Below are 19,019 nucleotides of genomic sequence, written 5' to 3'. Positions count from 1 at the left end.
ATGCAAAGGCGGCCCAGGAACACGCGTGCTCAGACGCAAAGACAAAGGTCCACTTTGTTTGACGTGGTGAGCTTTTTTTCTGCGAGGCCAGGATTATTAGCGAGCGGCCGATTATATCCTTAACGCCTCATGAAAGGGGAAATAGTCCATTGCCTTTGCGTTCTTTAAATGGCGGCATTAATACACAAAGTTCATTATTCCCTTTCGCCTGAGTTGACCTAGGGGAGATCTGTTGGTACCAACACAGTAATTGCAATTGATGTGACGCAGCTGCGCGTGTGTGTAACGCACATACATTGCGCACAACGCGAATTTCATTGCACAAAAATTTTGTTTGTAATTATACCATGAACATGGAACTCGCAAAAATGGCACGTCAAGATAAACGATAGGAAAGATTTTTTACTCCCATTGACAACAAGTAAACACACACACGAGTAAACATCACAATATTTAAAGTACCTACAAAAAACTATTAAATATTTTGTATTTCACCAGGTAAAGCCCACTGTGAGATATTGCACAGTGGGCAAATATTCTTAACGCGCGGTGTAGCTAAATGTGGAAGGAAATAACAGGAGCACCCGGAGAAAAATCCACGTGACCACGGGGAGAACATCCAAACTCCAAATATACAGCAGCAGGTGTCAGGGTCGGGATCGAACTCAATACTTTCTGCACACCAGGCGAGGTAGTTAACATATGCCAGCGAAAAAAATGCAATCCATCACCCCCCAAAAGAAATCCGTGCTTATTTTTTGTTGAATGTGTCTCGAAGATGGATAAATCTGACAGCATACGGGTAGCATCCATGGCTTAAAAATGGGATACAGTTGCAAATGCTGTTACTGCATTAAATTCCATTCTGCAAGTTTGTACTGTTTAATTACATTCCGAAACCTTATCTTTACTTACAAGGATAAGACGGTGATGTTTTCAGATGATTTTCCAAAGCTTGCTATTTCTGTGAGTTCATTGTGAGCCACTTTCCTAAAGACGACACGGGAGAAGAGAGAGATACATTAACGCGCATCATACAGCAGGACAAAAACACGTTCAAATATTGCATTGCAAAGAATGACATCACACAAAGTTCAATTTAAAAAACCCACCAACAGTACAGATAGGTGTTTCCCATCCCCCCCCCGTTGCTCCAGTTTCTTCCCACATGTACGCGTGTATGTGGAACTTCTTTCGCACCGTACGTAGCCAACCGTGCTGATCGGTGGCAAACACTCATAAATTGGCCGAAACACCTTAATGTATAAAGGACAACAGAGCTTGAGGGTGGGGCAGCGAGGATGTATTGCAGTGTGTGTATGCATGTATGTTGAACTTCTTTCGCACCGTACGTAGCCAACCGTGCTAAACGGAGGCGTCGGCTGACTGCCCAGCTGCTGCCTTTCCACCCTTTGGCAGTGGTTCCTCCTCACACCACCGAATCATTCTCTCGCCTTGAGAATGAACGAACGCTGTGCTGTGTTACACGTTGAGATTATTATTAGTATTACTAGACACGGCCTCCCCGGCTAAAATTAGGAAACAGTGTTCTACTGCTGTCGGTCTATTGCCACAATAAAGCAATCGAACCCTTATCTACAAAGACGCTGCTCGTTTACTGAGGTAAAACAAGTGAAAGGCAGAGGTATGACCTGCAAACAGCACTTGAGGCTCCCGCAGTCAAGGGGCCTTTACCTTTCAAGGGACCCTTAGCCTATATTACCACTGTCCAAACAGACTGGAATAGGTGTGGAAACCCACACATCACCCCACCACAAGCAAACTGTCAGCCAGCCGGTTTAAGGACATTCCCATTTTTACTGGGAGCACATTTATTTATTTTAGTTACAGCTCTTCGGTTGGGTCAACGCACTTCTAGATCAATGTCGGGTCAGCCATTGGGGTTGTTTGACCATACTTCACCATGCTGGTCAGTACAGGTTGGTAAATAGGGTTAGGAGCAGGGCCGGAGCAGAGGTCAGTTGCCAGTGATGTTAGGGGCGTTGCGGTGGCGAAATGTTAACTACCTCGCTTGGTATACAGGAGGTCGTGGGTTCGATCCCGACCCTGACGCCTGAATATTTTGAGTTTGCATGTTCTCCCCGTGGTCGCGTGGATTTTCGTCCCGGGTACCCCGGTTTAGAATCAACATGCGTTCAGAGTATTTGGCTGCTATAAATTTCCATGTGGTAAGGCACTTCGTTTGGCTATCATTTGCGATAGCCAGGTTGCTTCTGAAAAAAATAGCTATATAGCTCAGTGGGCCTTACCTGGTTAAAAATAAAAAGTTTAGTTTTTAGTTTTAGCCCTGGCTGGAAATCAAACTCAGGTCATTGGGTTCGTAGCGCAGCGTTGTGAATCAGTATGCCACCGCTCCCCCACTTATTAAATAGATGGGATTCCCACTTTGGCTGGGAATTGAATTTGGTACCTCCCAGGTCACGGGCACCAACCACGTGAGCCTCTACATCACCGCAGAGAACATAACAATAAAGGGGGATGGATGAGGATTATAAAACTCAACACATTCATCAATAACATTTCCTTAAAAGGAAAAAAAGATATATATGTATGACAGGCAACGTTTCGGGGCAATGACCGTTCTTCAAAGCAAATAAATCCATTACCTGAAGAAGGGCCATTACCTGAAACGTTGCCTATTGTGTATATTTGTGTGTTTTTTTGTTACGTGTGCTTGTGCACCCATTGCCAACGCAGCAGCGGCGGCATCAGCATCGGCATCACCCAACAAAACGGACTCAAATCACGCAGTCTCGCCGTGAAGTGCGAAGATTTAAGCGTATAAACGTGCATTTTTTAAAAAATAGTTTCACGATACGAATCCTTCGCGCAGTTATTAAAGTCAAAGTGTCACCGTCAGCGGCAACGAGCTAGCAGTGGAAACTCCACGTTCCCATGACAGGGACCAGTTGCTGCATACAGATGTTGATATCCCATACAGTGGCCTTCGCTTTGTGATCCGTGCAGGAATAATTGTCACGAGTAGGCCACTGACGGGCCACTTGAAGTTGTGACGTTTGCAATTTGTCAGTCACCTGCCAGTCAAGTGGTATGCCTCAGTGCAAACCAGCCAGACCTGTGCAAGTTGTTTGTTTGAAGTTTGTATGTTAACCGACGAATAATATTGTAATCTATGACAAATGGAAATGGATAATTACGTACAGCATGCACATGGCAGACACGGAGTGGAATAGAGTTGACTCATGATGCGGTTGAATTAAATTCGCTTGCCCGCAACAAAAACTAGATGTGTTTGACACGTGGGTGTTACGGAAGAACGGAAAGACAACGCTGGTGCGATACGTCTAGAGCTGAAAAATGTGCCGATAGGGAAGTAAAGAATCCATAAGAATTCGAGGTGTGAAGGCAGGAGGTGTATGTGGGACATATCTAAGAGGGTCACAAGCTGGAGAGAAGTCGAAACTGATTTCTGAAGAAATGAGAATTGCACGGAGAGATGGATGAGGAAGGAAAGGGATCAGGCGGAGGGACGAGGCGAGCGGTCGCACCGGAGTTCCCGTTTGAGAGAAGCTGAAGATCGAGGAAGATGGAGAGGCTCCGTCGTTAGACATCACACCGCAGGTTTTATAGAGAGATAGAAAATAAAGGGCCGTTTTCATTGGCGGAGTTTGGAGTGGGGGGGGGGGCACGGGGGGCAATGCCACCCCCTCCCCCCCAAACTGGACACATTTATTATTTTTGTTTTAGTAGTTTACAATGAAGATTAGAAATCAATGTATTATATGTACCCACGATTCCTAATGTGAGGGACAAAGTGAACCCCCTCTGCCCCCCCCGACCCCACCCCCCAAACTCCGCCTATGACCATCGCTTTTGTTTTACGTTTCTTTGTTAACCCTGGAAAGGCTCACCGAGTCTCAAGCCTCTTTGTTCAGGAGGGTCCTGCCAAGTTTTCGTGGTAAGGGGGCGGATGCTGCTGCTGCTGCTGCGCGCAATCCCAATTGAGTAATGTCCAGGTATTTGGTCAATAACAGTCGCATTCTGGGGGGGGGGGGATGTTTATTTGTTTGTTTTGTTTTTACAAAAGTAGAAAACTTTTTCCTCAGTCGTCGCGGGCAGAGCAACGTCACCACGGTAACGTTGGTGGCAGCTGCTTTGATAACTCAGCAGAGGCACTTGTAGGTCAGGGACCAAAGCCACAATTAGAGACACCCATGTTGACAAGTTTAAAATATAATAATAAAAATAATAATAAAAAATAATAATGTTGACTTGGGCAGGACACATCTCTGGACAGGGTCGGTGCCAATTATTTTTCCTTGATGCTGGCATTTTTTACAGCGTCAAAGTATGAAAAATAAGAATAGGTTTTACCCTTTCTGGCAATACATCAGGTGTTAAGAAAGGATAGACAACCTATTGTTATTTTTTATATTTAATTTTCGTTCCGATTCACTTCACTGTTTGTAATTTTATTAGATTTTTTGTTTTTTTTTTGCCATTTTTGTGACCGCGTATGAAATCTCTGCTGTCCTTGGTTGCTCGACTTCTCACCTGGGGGTCGAGCAAAATAAAATGTTTTACTTGAAACTCGAATTCGGGCCGAGTAATTGCGCAGGAATGCAAAAGTGACGGAGAAACCAACGCACCCAAGATTGACGTCCAGCGTGGAGATGGAGCGAGGAGACCGGCATCGTGCTTGAGCAGGATGTACAATATGGATTGTGGGATCGTAAAGCCTTGAGGGATGGCAACGCCATGGGCAGATGATCGCTGACAATGGCGATCATCGTTTATTGCACCATGTGCCTCCCACACAGTATATATGGAGGCACCAAAGCACCCGGTGTTTGAGATAATTATTCGGTAAGTGATGGTGTAATAATAGCAATTACCTTTATTTTAAAAAGCGCCTCTCATATCAAAATATATCCAAGTGCTGTATGTTAAAAAGAAAAGAAAAAAACTAGACTCACTAGTACAGATAAAATCTGAGAGAAATGCAGTCAAAAACAAGAATAATAGTAGCAGTAAAGACGTCTATGCTCACAATATAGAAAGAATTCCGACAAGCCATGATAAAAGCCAATAGCAATCATCATTACGGTAAAGGTAAAGTCCAATCATGACAAATACGGTGGTCAAAAGTTAAACAACACAGATAATATATACCACGAATGAGAATTAATCAACTAATTTCAAACCCTAAACAGAGCTTGAGGCTACTCCCTTTTGATGACGAAGTCAAATGTATAAGAGCTTATTCAATTTTGAACGCTAAAAAGTAAAATCTCATGCATGGCTTGGCAAGGTGGCGTGCCTGCGATATGGGAAAGCCTCGAATAGCTTCAAGGTCTCTGCCCTCTGACCTTCTCCAACAAAAATAGTATCAGTTCCTGGAGGTAGCGCCGGTGTGCGTACATGCAGTGCTTATATCGATATCCGGGACACGCAGTCAGTCGCGTGCATTACTGCGGCTATTCACAGTGATCCTATTCATCGGCAGTAGGAGTTCGGGCTTATTGAATCAAGACGCGAGTCTGTGCGCAGCCTCCCACACGAGCAAGGCTGTAATGTGGCTTGGGTTGTAACATGGCAGGAATGCAATATAGATGAGGGTCGTATTATTGTATCACGTGACAAACAGGGACAAGGGCATGTCTGGGTTGGTGGCCAGCACAAAAGCGTAGCTTGTGGAGTGTTCTTTTCTTCACTCTCTCTCCCTCTCGTTCCTCCTGCAAGGGTGGTGCGTGAGCAGCACAAGTTAACTCGAGGCGGACAAGTTACTCGATGTGGAAAAAAAAGAACCCGTAATGAAAACCTCATCCTTCGACCGGGACAACAGGCAATGCCTCAGGTCAATGGCATTGGACACTTGACTGGTGAAGGCTGCAATTAAGCCTTGACGATTGAAGTGGATGTCAAGCTTTGCGAATCTATCCCGAGATTTAACCCTGAATAGATTTGTGTAAAATCAGTGGGAAGGACAAGGCGGCTCAGAGGGTTAGACCGTTGCACTGAGCCAGCGCTCACAAAATCCTGGGACGGAATCTGGGATTCAGCCGCCCGGTGATTAAACCAAGTTAAATTTCGATTTAAAGCTTTCGTGACTGCAGGGATTCATCTTCTTGGTTCTTTCGGTAAAGACGCTGTCGCCCCGACAGACCTGGTTTTCACCTGATGACGGCTGCTTGCGTTGTGGCCGAAACGTCGTGAGAATTATTTTATTATGTTTTATTTATATTATTTTATTACTTCCCTTCTATGTGACTTTACCGAAAGAACCAAGAAGATTAAACCAAGTTCTCAAGTGTAGAGAATTTAAGGTCTCGGCCAAGTCGATCCATCACTGGACAAAAAAAAAAACTCATTATATTAAATGTGATTTTTTTTTTTCACTTAACGCAGCTTATGTTAGCTCTGAAAATGTATACGTTTGGTTTTAATTACATGCGATGAACATTTTTCCGTAAACCAGCACGCAAACTCCGGCCATCTTTGGAGCGGCTATTGGCTAGCCACTGGACAAAGACGGTCAACGCAATCGCTCGCTTTCAGATGCGCTTCTGCGGCCGTCTGGAATGCTCCTCCTTCCGATATTAGGAAGCCACTGGAGCTGTGCACTTTTAAATCATCGATATTGAAAACTCATTTATTTGGAACTAGCTGTTTGTGTTAAGTTTGTTGTCCTTCCCCCGCACCTCCGATTAGCGCGGTTGGCTACGTACGGTGCGAAAGAAGTTCAACGTAGGCACATAGAGAGTGGATAAAGAGGCCGACTGAAATTACTTCCTAAGCCATCTTTTGGGGAGGCTGCTTTCTGGCACAGCAAGAGCCCCGACTTGGAAATGTATTAATCTCCTGTCACAACTCTGACCCGCACAAGCGAAATATACTCGAGTGAATTTAAGAAAGAAGAAAAAAAGCGATACAAAGGCGGGAGTTAGAAGCAGCGTGAATAAACACATCGCTACACTACTATAACCATAGGCTGAAAAGTCAATTCATTAATTATAGATTTGAAGCTTTCGTGACTGCAAGGAATCATCTTCTTAGGTTTTTTCGGTAAAGTCACGTAGAAAGTAAAATAAAATAAAAACAAAACGTCGTGATTTTTGTTTTTATTTTATTTTACTTTCTACGTGACTTTACCGAAAAAACCTAAGAAGATCAATTCATTAAACCCATTCAGCTGCTCGCACGGCATTTTCAAGCAGACTAGGCAGACAACCAATAATTAATATGCCCCATTAGGTACACAATACGAAAATGCATTCACCACCGGAGGTAAACATCGGCACTGGCAGTGACACAGAGCCTCCGTTGTTTCTCCCCCCCCCTCCCACCGTTTCGAAGGTAAAAACCCCACCATTGTTTTGCTCGTTGTTGGCAGGCAGGTCTCCAACGACGCTTTACAGCTACGGGGCAGCCTGCGAACTTCTTTTCAAACAACTGGTCAATATAACACTCGCCCCGCCGGCCGGCCGGCGGCTGGCACATTGATTTCAGAATTTCAGAGCCGTGTAGAGAAAAGAAAAACCTTCATGCAGGCGTGGGAGGCAATGGTGCATTGATATTATTTTAGACTTGTGACATTTGTTTTGATATTTTTTTATGAAAAAAAATATTTAAAAAATAAAATAGCGCACATTCGTGCCAATATATAAGGCCATACAGATGCAACATTCCTGCAACCAAACACTGATTTACAGTCCTCGGTTACCAAATACATATTTGCGTTGAAATGTTGCACGCCTTGATTTAAAAAGAAGAAGAAAAAAAAAATAATCGGCTGTTCCTACAGCAACGTTGAACCTACTCACAAAGGTGTCGTTAATTTTGGGTGTGTTTGGGGCAATCAACATTCATCACGGGCCGTATGACGTTATTTGGCACTAGCTTCGTGTTTAATTAACGTGGGGAAAACATCAGTATTGACGATGGTTCCAACACTTGAGCATAATGTCCGAATGTAAAGATTTTCCAATGTATTCTGAAAAAAAAAAACGCAAAATTAATCATAATTAAAGCGCTAACAATTATGTAACTTAAAATAAAGCCACGCATTGTACGGATGCATGAATGCAAAATAAGGTAACAGAATTTTGACTTTTTTTTGTTACGTTAACAATATTTCACATTCACGATTGCTCTCCGTGCCGTTTTCCTACAGCAACCATTCGCGAGAAGGCCAATGCGCGAGGGCGTGTGCGCGCAGGGAGAAAGCGCCACGCGTTGTAACGTTTCCCCCCACGCTGTACGTGCGTGCGAACCGCACACGATGGCCGAGTTGTCGGCGGACACGGAGCAAATACTTACACTTCCTTCAGGTTTAGCAGGCGGCTCATCATAGCGCTGGCATCAATGTCCTCCAGTTGATTGTTGCTCAAATCTCTGTGAAGAGAATTAATCATGCATGAGCGAGAAAAAAGAGCGAGGTATCCGTGACACTGCTCGACAAATCCACGCGCTGCGAAGACAAAGATCCTCTGTGTAGCCCTTCCATACGGGGGGCTGCCTGTGGCAAGTGTCGTTCGGAATCTTGATCAGAATCTGTATTTGTCTGTGGAGAAATCCGATAAGCTATGGAGCTCTTTTTTCATCACAGACGTTTTTAGTGAGCAGCGTTTCATGACTATTTATCATTTCGCTTGCTTACCCAAGGAAGCCTCATCGAGTCTCAGGACTGTCTTTTTCAGGAGGGTCCTGCCAAGCATTTGCATTTGCGGGGCTATGGTTGCTCCTTGTGATACCAATTACTGGAGAGTAATTTGTGGGTAATTTTTCATAAATTGAGATGTCTTGGCCAATGCCAGTAACATTGCACGAGTATTATGTTTTACCTATGGGATGAAAGCAGAGAACCCGGAGGATACCCATGCAGAACATGGGGGAGAGAATACAAACTGCACACGCAGAAAGGGGCCTGAGTCAGGAGTCGAACCCAGGCCCTTCTTGCTGTGAGTCATGGGTGTTACGGCTGCAACGCCCTGCCGCCAATTTCAGGTCACAGCTGCACACGGAGGTCCATTCAGGCCAGGCTGCCTTTGTGTAAATCCTCAGTGCTGGTGGTCGAAAACCTTACCAGGTGATCATGTTTGGGCCGAGTCAACCTAAGAGCGGTGTAATGTCCAGATTTTAATAATGATAATAGTGACGGACAAGGGTGTGCTTGGCCAGGAAGGAATCTTAACTTGCGCTGCTGGAATTGCTGAAATGTGCACGGACCACTCGCTAAGCCACCGTTGCACACACACACACGATGTGCACTTGCATACACACGCTGCGCTCGTTGTGTGGAGTAATAGCAGCAGTACGCAACACGCACGCTGAGAAACAACTCACTGCCGACGCGGAGTATATAACCTTGCAGAGGCGACATTTGACAAATGGAATGAACGTTGCTATATTTAAATAATAATGCATTGTTAATGGCGACTCGGGGATTGGGTTTCCCTTCTTTCAGAACTCTGCGGGGATGTCTAGGTCAGTCTTTTAGTAGATAACTTGAATGTGCTACGCGGACGGACTGTGATTTCCCCAAGGGGATGTTCTAATTAGTTGAACGACAACCAGGAGTGCGTGTTTGCCGTTAACGCCGGAGCACAGCTGAGGATAACGGCAAAGATCGTCGAGAAATGAAAAATGAAAAAACGCGGCCCCACAACAACAAAAAAATCCCTACGCTTGGTCCACGTGATAGTAGCCATGTGTGGCAGTTGTATGAGGAACAGATTGTACCTTTCAAGTCACAAAGTGCTTGTACCTTTCCTGGGAAAAATGCACTCAAAAGTCCATTCGCACAGGAACTCGATCTAATCTATCAGGCGGCTAACGGCTCTTTAATTATTCGCAGGCCTTCGAGCACATTGTCGGCCGCGGCACGGCGGAGTTAAACTCCACGGAAACGTTTCGTTCGCGTGGGAGGCGGGCGAGTTTCCTTTAAAGAAGTCAACTTTGGAAATGCACGGCGCAATATCCCTGCGACCAAGACTCCTTTAATTTTGCCTTTTTGTTTTATTTGGAAGGTACAACAAAAAAAACTAGACGTTGATTTTTAGGGGAACAATAACAAACCGGAAAAATGACATAACACAATTACATAATCCTGGATATGCCAGTTTCATTACAATGTTTTTACTACCTGGCAGGCACACGGCCTAGCGTTAGCGCTCCGTTCGCCGCGAGTTGCAAATGGGCTTCTGCGGCCGTCTGGAACGCTCTTCCGTTCGATATTAGGAAGCCACTGGAGCTATGCACTTTTAAATCATCGTCTAGATTGACAAACTGATTTATTTAGAAGTGCTTTTGGATGTTCAATTAGCATGGTTGGCTATGTACATGCATACATTACATGGCTGCATCATAATCAGAAGACTGTGGAACAAAAAAATTGTTTTATTTTGTTCCTGGGTAGTAAGTGTTATTTCCTAATTGCTTATGCCTCAAAAGTACAGAAAATGGCTATTATTTCCCACAAACATTGCTTTTGTGACCAGGACAGTGATATTTTGAAATGTACCTATTTTCAATGAGAAAAAGTGGTGTGCATTTGTGTCATTCCTTCACGTAAAGTCCTGGACACAGAAGCAAAGTTTGTGGGGAATATTATACATTTTCTGAACTAAGCAATTAGGAAATAACATTTACTACCCAGGAACAAAAATCGGGTTTAGATCTTAAGTTTTTGTGACTGCAATGTTCCATACTCTTTGGTTCTTTCGGTAAAGTCACGTAGGTATAAAATAAAATAACTTTTTAAAATACATTTTTTAAATAAAAAAGTAATCCAAAATAAATTGTTTTTATTAAAAAGTGTTTTCTTTAATTTTATACTTACGTGACTTTACCTAAAGAACCAAAGAGTAGAAAAATCGTGTTACACAGTGATAATACTCCAGATCCCCTGATGCCATTCGCAAGAGTTAGGCCACTGTGTGGCGGCATCAGGGAGCCAACTTGTCAAATGAAACCACAAATCACTCAGTTGGGACGATGCCCAGCAATCATCGGCAAGACGCTCTCGCAAATGTGACTATCCTGCTCTCTTGAGTTCGCAGCCGGTTAAACAAAATAAACGCGTTGTGTGTGTTCTTTAATAATAAATAAAAAATTATTCCACATCCTCTCCTTACATTGCAACATCCTGACGTTCTGGATCGCATTACCAGGGGCTTGGATGATATCTGGCAAACCGGACTCATCAGAGGCAGGCGGGGGGGGGGGGTATATGTGTTGTTCTATTGTACTGTTTTTACTTGTCAACATTTTCAGTTTTTCGCATCCTCCGAGCACCGCCGTACCAATCGACGCGGGACCCGCGTTGAAACGAGCGCGGACGTGTGACGGCGCGGCGACCATTGGGTTCGGGTCAAGGAAAGCCGGGTCGCGATTGACGCGTGCCGTTTGGGACATCGGACTCCCCCGGCTTCACACCAGCATGGAAACAAACGGCGTGGCAGCGGCATAAATCCGATTGAACAAACGGAGATGGCGTACGCTCCCCGACAAATTATTCACAGCCCGAGAATTTCCAGCCGTTTTTTTTCTTTTTACAAAAGCGTTCGCAGGTCCATCGTGAATCGTGCAGCGAGCCTCTTTCTTCAGGGCCCTGCTGTTTTGCCGGCGCGCAAGGCAAAGACTCCGCGGAGGTCTGCTCTGATACGACCCATCGAATCGCCAAGTCAGGTGCTCCGAACAAACGTTCCGTTGGCTCGATCGTGGTGTAAAACAATGATATTGTCTCTAGATGTGAAGAGAAATGGAGAAAAAAAATCCCACCTGTGAGCTTAGGTGCTCAATCAGTTTGCAAAGTCAAGGGCAATTAATAATTTGGCAAAAATACCAACGAAAAGATGATCGTCGGCAAACATCGACGTGGCTGTTTTGGCTGCCGCTGTGATTGCTCATCAGCATCCCAGACTTGATGGCGCTATGCGATTAAGTTCCACGAACGCAATTCTCGAACCGCTCTGCACGTGAGAAAGCATGCGCTGGACAAGCTCCACGGATCGGGACAATCGTCAAACTTAAAAGATCCCGTGGACGAATAGCCGGCCGAGGCCACGGGGGCGTTTAAATCGATCCTCCCCGTTCGCAACTCAAACCTACATCGCGGCGGTAAAGCAACCTCCGATTAGCACGGTTGGCTACGTACGATGCGCGAAAGAAGTTCAACGCGCACACACATACAGAGGCGACACCCGCCAACGGAAGCGGGCCGATTGGCTCAAAACGTTCGCTCCAGAGGGCCCCGTTACCCCGCCGCTTACAAGGATGAGCGAAGCCGTCACCCGTCGGGGGGCCCTCCTTTATCGCCGTGACCGTGTCGTATCGTTTTCCATCGTGGATCGATCCCGCCGTTCCTGTCGAACGTTACGGAGCGACGGGCGCTTCGCGGCCCGCCCGCGGAATCGATCGTTTCCTTTTTTCTCTCTCTCTCTCTTTCTCCGCTAGCGTTAGCGTTAGCGCCCGGCGCAGTTGAAAGTCGAGTGCGATGAACGCGCTGATAAATCACGCGCGGCATCCCACTGCTACCAGCCGGCCACGGGAGAGGAAGCAACCAAGGACTTTCTAATATTATCTCTCCAAGCGGAATGGCGTAACAGCTCCCGCCCACCGTCACCCACCGCCCCTCGTCCCGAGGGATTTAAACAATGCCGACGCACCTCGAGAACGAAAGTCAACGTCACGACGAAAACGTCTGCAAGCGGGCTACGGCCGATGAAGCATATTCCCGTGTGACGTATTTATTTGATGTTTACCCGTCTTATATTATCAAACGATAAAAATGAGGTTATACGGTATTCCAGTGATTTGTATTTCTTTTGAATTTACATTGCAATGAGATTAAAGTGCAGCCCTGCAATTTTTTGCTGCGACTGTTGGAAGGGCCTCCACCAGATGGAGCTCTAGAAAGCCTTGCTAGAGGGTACTTGGCCTACTCTTCCACACTGGCCAGACGTCTTGGAAGAGGTGGGAGGACTCCACACTTTGCTCTACCACATGCGACCTGATGAGTGAACAGAGGCGGGAAGATTGAATAAACTTGTCCCACTGTTTCAACTGAATTTCAAATGCGTTGCGGTAATCATTGCACCGTGGCTGAATAAAAAAAATGACAGTGTAATTATGCAGCACACTTGTGAAAATCAATCCTATCTGTCCTCTATCGTAAAATAAACAAAGGAGTGAGTAACATCATTTTGTCAGGATCGGCAACGGATGAGTACAACACAACACTGCTCGTTGGGGCAAAGGGTCACCGATTTCTCTTAAAAGTTTCCCAAGTAAAATGTGCGATTCAACAAAAGTTAACTTGCGTCAACTCGTTAAACACGAACGCAAAGTGTTACGCTCAAATTGACTCAATACGCAGGCGCGTATTAAAGTGTCGTTTCAGTGAAGAAACAAGAACATCCCTCAACTGAATACCTTTTTTGACACCTGCCACTTTTTTTCCTCAAAAGCCAATCGGGCAATTGCAGACTGCAGATAAACAGCTGCCATCCTTCAACTGTCAAGGAAACAAATGGTTCCACATTGGTATCTCCATTCCTGTTCTAAAATTGTCAAAACAGCTCTTAGCCTAGGCGGATTTCAGGGATAGCTGGACACGCCGCCGGTTAAAAGTGCCTAAATAATTTTCATGAAAAGCCCACGAAAGGTCATCTTACGCGGAATACTTCGGAATAACGAACGGCAGTCGTCAATCGGCTGAGTGCCCTCAAGAGATACAGAGGAATTGGTTTCAATTAGGTTGGGAAGGAAAATAAAATATAAAGCATCACTTCATGCCACTTGTTATCATTGCAACCAGCTGGCTAGTATACAAATATGAACTTTGCACAGCGCTTACCGCAGGCCTCACGCCAACAAGGAGGATGTGATGCTCTTTCTATGCAGTCTGGTGATAGGCTTTATTAGTGCGTTATGTTGAACTTCTTTCACACCATACGTTAGCCAACCGTGCTCGTCGGAGGTGCGGGTGAAGGACAACAAACTAAACGCAAAAAAAAGCTGCTCTAAAGAAATGAGTTTCCAATCTAGATCACCCGCTGTGGCTTCTTAATGTCGGAAGAGCGTTCCAGACGGCCGCAGAAGCACACCTCAAAGGTGGGGACGCGGTGACCGTCGCTGTTCGATGGTCGAGCCAAAATCCGCCGCTGTGAGGATGACGGGAGTTCGCGTGATGGTGGTTTATGCTCGCTTGACGAGTCAGAATCTCTTTCCCCGAGTAAAACCCCATTTAGCTACGCGACTGTCTTCCCCGAGGGTGACTCGGACTGGCAGACAAAGAGGCTGTCCAATGTCCGACTAAACACCTCGGGTCAGGTACAAGCCGACACTGACTCCTGTTATCCATGCCTCCTATCTTTAGACAAACCGGTCACCGCCAAAGGAACGAGTAATTTCTATAATTTTATCGAGATCGTCAATGGATAAGTACAACACAACACTGCTCATTTGGGCAAAAGAGGTCATCGATTATTTTTAAAAAGTTCCTTAACAAATGTACAACAATAATAACAATAATAAAAAGTTAACTTGTGCCACGCTCGTGAAACATTAATAAAAAAAAGTGTTGCGCCTCGAATACGGAAGGCGCGTTACGATTATCGTTTCGGCAAAAAAAACGGGGACATTTGAGCGGACGCCTTGGGGTCAAGGCCACGATGACGTGATTTCACCCCGAGGACAGCCCCGAACCTCTCTCCTCACCGAGTGCACAGCTGCCTAACAGGGCCCACACGCAGCGTATCGCGTGTCGTTCGTTAGACCGACTCATCCAGCCCTCCTCCTCCTCTGCAGGCAAGGCACCGAAATGCATCGAAGAGCAAGCGCACCAAAAAAAAAACTGTCCTTCACTGGAATGCAATTAGCGTTGAAGTTTATTTTCCCCTTTGCTTCTTTCATTTCGGTTTAAAAGTCGCCAGATTAAACGAGCGAGCTGCATGCTGGCGAGCGTTCAAGCAGAGCATCTGTTATTTTTTTTGCGCTTGCATTTTACACGCGGAGTATTTAGACTTAGAATGTGGCGCGATCAAGCGAGGTTGCGTTGTTGTCAAGGCAGGCGTATACGGTTCTTTATTGGATATTGCGTGCTATGAAACACACCGTTAACAGCCCCCCCTTACACGCTGGAAATTGGCAATGTTATCCAACCTACTAACATTTTCATTACAATTAACATGGCCTTGTCAAAGTTTTATTAGGCAATTAAATAAATACCTGCGAGGAAGAGCTTGTCTCTTTATACCCACTCTTAAAAAACAAACATACAACTCAACTTATCCATTGATCCTATTATCCATGACTCCTATTATCCATGACTCCTATTATCCGTGACTGAGTCCTATTATCCATAACTCAGTAACAATCTGTGGATATTTCACAGAACCTATTCCTCAGATGAGTGGAGTCTTCCTATGTAAAGTCAACGTAATAAATTCCACTAAGCACTAGTCCGTCAATATGTATTCTAAGTGGAATGTTGCGTACGCCTTGAACGTAAAACATTGCATCGTGTGATCATATAGTTCACCATGCTGGTTAGTAGAATATGTTGAGGCGGGGAGAAGCTGCCACTCGCCACTGATGTGAGCAGTGGCTAGGAACCAAACTCAGGGTTCAAAGTGCAGCGCGCTAACCACCGCACCACCGCTCCACCGCCTTAAAAATACTTCATTAAAATTCGACTTAATCTTTTTATTTGCGAAGACAGCGCAGCCCAAGTTGTACTAATGTCGAGAAAGGGGAGAGACGTGAGCACGTAATTTCCAGGTAACTATATACAGTATTAACCTCGAAGCTTAGCGAGTAATTTAATCTTGGCAAATGCAAATTAACCGCATTTTTGTCGAGATTCATTAGTGTACAAATGCTCTTGGGCATTTCTTTTACTATTTTTCTCCTGCATTCCGAAAAGCAGACTAATTATAACCAGAATGTATTGGCCTTATAGGCCTAGTCAAAGTAAAAAAAAGTTAGTTTGATATTCATGGATTGAAAAAAGTAAACGCATAATGGCAATCGACTCACTGTCTCCACTGGGTTTTGCTCGCCACAATGATCAAAGATTAAATTAAAAATAAAATGTAAGCCTCATGGAGCACTTTTACAATTCGGCGAGATCCAACGATAACAGTGCTCAAAATATTTCATTGATTGCTGACTTGATTGTTTGAATGTTCGGGTTTCTAGCTTGGGAAACATTATTAAAAAATGCTTAGAAATGTCATTCCGCAAATGCAAAAAAATCGGGATTTATCTCAGCATCATCAGCATTTGCCCTACGCAGGCTAACGAGGGGTCAATTGCGTTAAGTGGATGGCAGAGCGGTGTCAGCGAGTGCTTAGCCTCCGAGGACCCTGCAATGTGTCTTGCCCAGCGGTGAAACGACACACTGGACCACCTATCCTCTTGACTGCTGCTTCTCAACATGATCATTCTAAGTGTATTATACTGGTAGGAACCCACTGCTTCCACCAGCCCACAGGGGATTATTGTGTCCGTCGTGCAGGGAGGGTCTGGGTGAGGCTGGGTGGGGAGGGGCTGGGTGGGGAGGGTGGGGCTGGGTGGGGCTGGGTGGGGGTGGGAGGGGTGGGGCTGGGTGGGGAGGGGCTGGTCACCCCGTGGTGCCCTTATAAAACTCAACGTTTAACCTACTCACGCCGGCATGTGCCCGCCCTCACAGTCGGGCATATTTGCGGAATACACCACGCCGCCGTTGACCCTGGCCATTGACCGAGCAACCCAACGTTCCTACCAGCTCCCTCCCCAGGAATGTGCTTATTAATCCTGCTGGCGGGTCCTGTGGTCGGTGCCGTGCACTTACAATCGGAAGAGCTAACAAGTTCAGATCAATAGTTTCAGCCGATCATCCCGGAAGGGTTGATAAAGTGAGTACCACCTTGTTGCGGGTGCAGTGGTCATCACGTAGAGAGACATGTCCCCGCGATTGAAACGCGACATGTTCACCCACTGGCTTGAGGCCACCGAGGGGAAGGCATTGCTTGTTTGAGCAGAGAGAAACTCTGACCGGTCTTGACTTTGGCCTTCGTCGAATTCGTAAGCTGGTTAAACATTGCGATATTATGTTAGTGGTTAGCACCGCCACAGGCAGACAGCGGGGCAGCTGACGACTGCCGTAGAAAAGTCCAAGAAATTAATTATTTGTTTAACTAAGTAAATGAATAATCGGGCGAAAGCCGCCACCCACCTGCTGTACAAAAAAACAAATGTGCTTTCTCAGCATAGGTGTCAATAGCATGCGATGCACACGCGATTTAACTGAACTGCCTGCGTACTTTGTACAACTTTTGCAACATGCTTCTGCAAATGCACAATCGTGCAACCTGCGAAAATACGCGATCCTGCGCACGAATTGTGAGCATAACTGGCATTTGTGGACGACCGAGTGCATCATCGCATGCGGACAAACACACACGAAAACAAAGATCCCCGTATATCTTTACCAGACGACTGTTGGGGCAAGTGCTGTGAACGAGCACCTATAAAGGCCGGCACGGCACACGAGGGGGGTGGGTGGCCAGCTACTAGTGACGATGTTTCCACGCCGCACCAGGTACTCATTTGAGGCTGAGTTGACCTAGGGGAGGCCCAGGACCGTGTTCAGATAATCGTCACTGGGTGTTGGCCGCGAGCGGGAATCGAACCCGGGTCGCCAGGTTCGTAGCGCAGCGCGCTGACCGCTACGCCACCGCTCCCAGCAGACGCACACAAAGACAAAGGTCCCCCGTATAGCCTTAACAGACTGTAGGGGCAAGTGCACAGACGTTGCTGGGTAACACGCTCCCCTGGGGGACGGCTTTACTTGGAAAGTGGAGCGGCGCATTTCACGATGCGCGCGTGTGGTGTGTGTGTGTATATTTAGCAGGACGTATCACGAGATACAGTCGAATATCTATTTATCGGCGCTGGCCTCCGCGAGACGGCCACACAGGGCAGCTGTGAGCGCCTTCCCGGAATGGAACGTGGCGCGGGGGGATTGCGAAAGTCGCCTACCACTGCACAACAACCTCAGCACACTTCATCGCGCGTAAAGGGGCCATCCATTTAGTGCGTTACGGGAAAATCTGTCAATACTTGACCCCCCCTAGCCCCCCACCCCCTCCCTGTACACACGCGCACTTTTTACACCCCCCCCCACCCCTGAATTCTATAGCACGGCCGATGTTTAATCCGCGTAGAAACGATCAAGGATTAATAATATTAACGTGTTTAAGCAAACAGATAGGCCACCGTCGGCTGCATTAAAGAATTACGTTCGCGTGCCTCGGCCACATATTTTGCTGAGCTGTGTGCTAGCTGCAGTCAGAGGCACGGTGGCACACGAGTGACACCTCTCCCACAGTCCCACTTCTCCCGGCAGGACTTGTTGTCTGACAGCTGAAGAAACTCAACTGTGGCTCATTTGAAGGCCAATGTAGACAAATTATTATCGAGGCTTCACCACCATCCACCCCCCCCCCTCCGTTTCCTATGCGTACGTAAATTGTCAGTAAACTCCCCCATACGCAAGCGTACGCATTTGAGTTAACCACTCCCCCCTCCAATGAGTACGTACTCAATGGATGGCCCCCTTAGGGCCTCGACAAACTCTGGGACGGTTCAAGTTAAATTCAGGATAGGGCACGGCGCTGCGGGGGTAGGGGGGGCACCATCGTCTGACCCACTCTCAGGGGGGGGGCTGCAATCCGGAGACTTGCCGGTTCGATCTCACGGCAGAACGCTCGCTCACTCGCCCGTTGGGGCAGCACGAATTTGTGCTCGTGGCTTTGAGCCGACGTTCAAATGGATATATGTTATCTCCCCTGACAGCTACCCATCAGTTTTCCAAGATTCCGTTTGAATATTTTTCAAGACAAACACATGCTTCCCTAATATTGATACTAACAAACTCTGACTCGTTGGAAGATAAAGAAACGAAACGAGAGGCAAATGTTACTCCGGTACGCTCAAAATAACAAAGGTGGCAGAGTGATTTTGTTTTCAAACTGAACTCGTAAATTTTC

The 19,019-nt window shown here is 46.2% G+C and overlaps 1 protein-coding gene across 2 annotated transcripts in view; it reads right to left on the bottom strand.

The window, feature by feature from the left end:
- Positions 1–19,019, bottom strand: part of LOC144947352 (leucine-rich repeats and immunoglobulin-like domains protein 3) — a 114,217-nt gene that overhangs the window by 77,914 nt on the left and 17,284 nt on the right. For both annotated transcript variants that reach the window (XM_078876625.1, XM_078876626.1), the window contains exons 2-3: positions 8,302–8,376; positions 916–990 (exon numbers count right to left, since the gene is read on the bottom strand). In XM_078876625.1, coding sequence (XP_078732751.1) covers positions 916–990; positions 8,302–8,376 — 150 coding nt within the window. The remainder of the gene's footprint in view (positions 1–915; positions 991–8,301; positions 8,377–19,019) is intronic.

Source organism: Lampetra fluviatilis, chromosome 44, assembly GCF_964198595.1.
Source record: "Lampetra fluviatilis chromosome 44, kcLamFluv1.1, whole genome shotgun sequence".
NCBI classification, from domain to species: Eukaryota; Metazoa; Chordata; class Hyperoartia; order Petromyzontiformes; family Petromyzontidae; genus Lampetra; species Lampetra fluviatilis.
The sequence above is the reverse complement of the archived record's forward strand: the minus strand, read 5'-3'. Positions and strand labels throughout refer to the sequence as shown.